The sequence below is a fragment of the Euprymna scolopes genome, chromosome 37 (genome assembly GCF_053919585.1).
Source record: "Euprymna scolopes isolate OS-2025 chromosome 37, ASM5391958v1, whole genome shotgun sequence".
NCBI classification, from domain to species: Eukaryota; Metazoa; Mollusca; class Cephalopoda; order Sepiida; family Sepiolidae; genus Euprymna; species Euprymna scolopes.
Window position 1 is genome coordinate 10,443,079 of NC_136518.1, and position 5,265 is coordinate 10,448,343.

At 35.2% G+C, this 5,265-nt stretch overlaps 1 protein-coding gene across 2 annotated transcripts in view; it reads right to left on the reverse strand.

Moving 5' to 3' along the window:
- Positions 1-315: 315 nt before the first annotated feature.
- LOC145261079 (condensin complex subunit 1-like) overlaps positions 316-5,265 on the reverse strand; it is a 125,660-nt gene continuing 120,710 nt past the window's right edge. For both annotated transcript variants that reach the window (XM_080119258.1, XM_080119257.1), the window contains 2 exons: positions 4,095-4,175; positions 316-602 (listed from right to left, as the gene is read on the reverse strand). In XM_080119258.1, the coding sequence (XP_079975384.1) occupies positions 466-602; positions 4,095-4,175 (218 nt within the window). In that variant the 3' untranslated portion in view covers positions 316-465. The remainder of the gene's footprint in view (positions 603-4,094; positions 4,176-5,265) is intronic.

Here is a 5,265-nt window from a genome sequence, read left to right on the forward strand (position 1 = left end):
AAATATGAATTTTTTTTTAAAATGTTTGTTTAAAGAATTAAAAACAAAATTGTTTCGAATACTTTCTCAAAGAAATCAATTTTCAAATATGAATTTTGGCCTTTCAAACTATCTTTTTTTTTAAGATTATATAAATTGTCTTAAAAATATTCACATTAAAATGTTGTTGCTACTACAAAATGTACAAATTATGAATATACAAAAACTAAAATGTTTAAAATGAATGCTTAAAATATTAAAAAGAAATTTTTTTTAGAAAAAGAACAAAATTAAAAGAATTATATACATTTGCGATTTGAAGTTTTTTTTAACAATGATAGGATAAATATTAAATGATTTTTAAGAACAATGAATTAAAAATAAGTTTCTCTTTTTTTTTTCACAAAGAGAAAAACTTTGGTGAACAAATTGATCCAGGAAAGTTGGATGATGCAAGTCACGGAAGATAGAAACATCGTTTCTTTCTCAAGGTGTATTAAGAATTTGCAGAGGTGCACGTTGCCTTTTACGGGTGGCTCTTTCTTTAGAGACGGGCACTTTCTGAGCAGTAGACTCAGAATCACTACTGGAGTAGTTTGTTATAGGAGGTTCATTTTCAGAATCTGAAATTGAGAAATAAAAAATTTTTTTAATGAAAATTGTTTATTTTTGAGATAAGGATTAATAATTTGTATTATTTTGACTACTGTTCTCATCTCGAGTGTTTTTTTCACATGCCAGTCTATCATCTTCAAGTGTATCTGAAACTCGGAAATCTTTTATTGAAGCTGAGAATCTGCATGAAATTTTGAATAAAATGCTTTATTAAATTCAGACAAGTAGCAGTGATTTTGAAAAACAATTTTTTAATAGAATATATTCTTCTTTTTTTTTTTTTTAAGTCAGTTAAAATCCATAGTTGGGACCCTAACAGGTACTACTACTCCAGGTCAGAGTGGACCTGGGAGCAATGGCAATTAAAGGTTGGCTCCACACTCCCCAAAGTCTGCAAGCCTCACCATCAGATAGTTTAAGGTCATATCCAGGACCGAGGAGGAGGAGGAGGGGATACAATTGTGTGGGCTTTTCTCTCTTGAAAAGCCTGTAGAACAGTTGAGCAAAATGTTGATTTTTCAGATCTTCTGTTTTTACACACACTTTTTCCGGATTAGTTTTGATTACCAACGGACTTTACCTTTCTCCTTGTTTCAAACTTTTTGCCATATCCACAATTTTTTCGTTTTAATATTATCTGCTATTGATTTATTCTAAAGAGAAAAGTATGAAATTTTGAAACTCCATGGATTAAGGAAAAAAAATCTTTGTTTTTACATTTTTGAATATTTAATGATCCAATAAATTATTTGATATCATTTATATCTTATCACACATGTACGTGTGTGTGTGTTCAAATGGAAAAGCAGAACACCTAAAACTTCACATTTTGCCTAATTGTTGCATGGACTTTTCTGTCTTGAAAAAGCCCAGAGAACAAGTGGGCGAAACGTTCAGTTTTTCCTATCCACTTTTTTCAATTACAAAAAAATAGGCAAATTTATTTTATCATCTTATTGTCATATGCACACACAGAACCTCTGTTATTATCGAACATAATTCGTTCTGAAAAGCTGCTTTAATGATATCTTCACATTAATATAAAAGAGATTAATTTGTTAACTCTCATATACAAACTATTTACAGGCATTTAACGCAAATATTTAAAAATATAGTTCCTAGGAGAAAAAAAAAAAAATCTGGATTCTAAAAGCCACCAGTAGAAAACTTGCAAAGAACTGTTAACATTTTCTCAGATACTTTGGCATCCATCAGTGTATTTCAGAAATCAAAACTTAGTTAAAATATATTAAACTAGCAAGCTGCCCGGCATTGCCCAGTCGTAACATATGCCTAAATATTATATTTTAATTCATGCAGATTTCATATTTATTATAGAGCCAATTCTCTATTGATTATTATCTAATATATAGCAATGATTTCAAAAGTTTATAAAAAAAATGTTAGAATCGAAACCTGAACACTTAGCGTTGAAGATTTACCATATTTTTCTACGTATAAGACGACCCTTGATTTATTTATTGCGGACCATTATTCTCCACTTTTCTTAGTTATTGTTTCACCACGTTTTGGCCAAGTAAGCCTCTGGCAGGCTTTGGGTAGGATTGAAACCGCTATCTTCAGACAATTCTCATCTGGAACCGTAGAGATTCAACGTCTATCCAATGGATAGAGACATTGAATCTCTACGGTTCCAGATGAGAATTATCTGAAGATAGCGGTTCCAATCCTACCCAAAGCCTGCCAGAGGCTTACTTGGCCAAAACCTGGTGAAACAATAACTAAGAAAAGTGGAGAATAATGGTCCGCAATAAATAAATAAATAATAAAACTCATCTCAATAATGAATTCCAATTAAATAATATATAAAGATGACCATTTAAGTTAAAAAAAAAAATCATCTTTAAAAAAAATCAATATTTCATAAGATACCGGATGTTGCAATCTCTAGCTGAGGCTAAACAAACATGGTTTCGTGATTCAGCAGTCGTCTTATACAACCGATATGTGATAAATTTATTAAAATTTGCTCCAATTTTATACCTCGTCTTATCTGACGGTCGCCTTGGACGCCGAAATATGCAGCAGTTATTTATCTCTCCAGCGTTGTTATCATCTGAGCTAGTGACAGATGGATATGAAAGGTTAAAAATTAAGTAACTTTGAACTATGAATGCTTAATTTTGCGTATGTGCAAAAGTAACAGCAGGAGTAATGTTTTATTTGGCTTACCCTGCTAAGGTCAACAATTTTGTTGTCCCCTTCAGGAGGAGGGTACCTTTGCTGATCTTGCTCCGCCTCTTGATTTTGATAGCTTCCCTTTATTTCCTCAAAAGTGAAGCATAATAGGCTACTGTAATTGTGCTACCCTTTGCCAGGCACTACTCCGTCCTGGTCCCAGAAGACTGTGAGCATGAGCTTGTCAGCAGAGGGCTGCACCCTTGCCTTCTTTGGAGGTGGTGAGTTCAAGTGCTTCCACTGCATTGACTGGGCTTTGGTCTCTGGATCATAGTGACAGACCCAGGTTTCATCCTGTGTAATCAGTCTTTTGAAAAACTTTGACTCATCTTCTTGACACATCTCCAAATTCATCCTCGAGCACTCGACGTGTTCTCGCTTCTGGAATGGTGTGAGCAACCTGGGAATCCATCTGGCAGACACCTTATGCATATGCAAATGGTCATGAATGATAGTTTCCACAGACCCTGTACTAATCTTGACATCTTGGGCTATTTGGCGAATAGTAATGCACCGATCTTCCAAAATGGCAGCCTCAACTTGATGAACAGATGCCTCATCAATGGCGAGGGGGGGGGGGGGGGGGCAACCAGGTGTGGGAGCTGTTTCCACAGACTTCCGGCCATGTTTGAATTCACGATGCCAGCGTTTTACAAGGTTATATGATGGGTCATCATCACCATAAGTTTCTTTCATTTCATCAGAAGTCTCCTGTGGTGTGTGTCCTTTCAAATACAAAAACCTGATCACTGCTCGACATTCAACAGGCTCCATTTCACACCTGACTCGGTTCAAACACCTGTAAAGCAGAAACCACAATTAGTTCAGAGCTGTAATTTGCCACATAACCCATAGAGATATAAAATCATTGCACATGCAAAATTTCAGTTAGATCAGACAACTGGAAGTGAGTCAGGGGCATTACTTATTGCACGCCCCTCGTATGCATAATATACTTCAGCTAAATCGTGAAATAGAACCAATCAGAAATTGCCGGAAATAAAAACACGAATAATTAAGTAACGTTTTTCAAAAGAATATGAAAATTAGTTAACCTTCATGTAGTTGCTCGCATATCCATGACGGAGTATATTAAGTTAATTCTAATAATTTTTAACTAGAAAAGTAGGCTTTTAATCTCAATGTCAGAGAAAGAAAAAAATTCCATACGTATACAGGTTGAGGCATTTCCGGCTTGAAGTTCTTGTTTAAAAATCTGAATTGTTCAACTTAGGAGGTCCATGAAACAAGGTTTGACTAATATTATACGCACACACTCGTCCATCCATACAAATACTTACCGCTTTCACTGGAAAAGTAGTCGATTTTGTTAACTTTCTTTGCTCTTGTAGATCGTTTACAGTTGGTTTGCACCGGTTTATCTACAAAAACGTAAAAAAGATAAAAGTATTTCATTTATTTTTTCAACTTACATTTCAAGTGTACAAATTGTATAAATAAAAAGTACACGCAGATATTCAGATATCAATTGCAACATTTGTATTTAAGCAATTTTAAATAACTAGTGGGGTTGCCCGGCTTTGCCCGGGGGTTTGTCAGTGTGTATGCTGAGGGAGGGGTAAAACAAATATGATAAAATAAAAAATAAAAAAAGTTTTGGTAGGTAGGTAGGTAGGTAGGATTGAACCAGAAGCCTTGAGGCGAAGGTGGAAAATAAAGCGTGAAAAAAACCTGACATGTTTACCCGCTCAGCAAGCAAGGGAGAGTAACAGAAAAATGTTTGAATTTATTTAAGGATTAAAACTGAATAGAAATCCCGCAGTTAACTTTTACTGCGAAGCAGTTTTTTGGGGTTTGTTTACCCAACTTCGGCTGGTTTAGTTTCCCCAGCTCCCCATAAAAAGGGGATTTTCCAAATTGAATTGAATAGCAATTGTCTGATATAAGGGGTTTCTCCCACATTGATCAAAAGTTCATTGCTTTCTGAACGTTCCCGGCACGAAAACCGAGGAACCGCTGTCGTTTCAACTTAATTTCACTTTATATGAGAAGGGCTGAAATAGCAAGAATTTTGTAAAAGTCAATGTAAATAAATTTAGACATGACACGCGTTTGCAAATTACGATCTAAACAATATATAAACAGTTCTAAGAAATAGTAAACCCCCCTCCCACACACATTTTGCCTTTTATATATAGGGGTACCCGGCGTTACCCGGGTGTTTTTCGGGGTATGTGAAAAAACCCCAAAGCGTTGAGGACGCGCAGTTGGAAAATAGTAAAGTGTTTAAAAAAAAAAAAAAAAAACAGGTGCGCGTTTTTGATTGACGTGACGGCGATAGGTATTCAGCAGTAATTTTGTGCAGGACAGTTTTGAATAAATGGGTGTTTGTTTGTTTTTAAAAAGCCGCTCACAAGGAGCGAAATGAAAGCTAGAGTCTGATATGACAAAGTCGACATTGACCAAACTGGCTCTGGGCCTGTGATTAGAGTCGAGGTTTGCTTTTTTTAT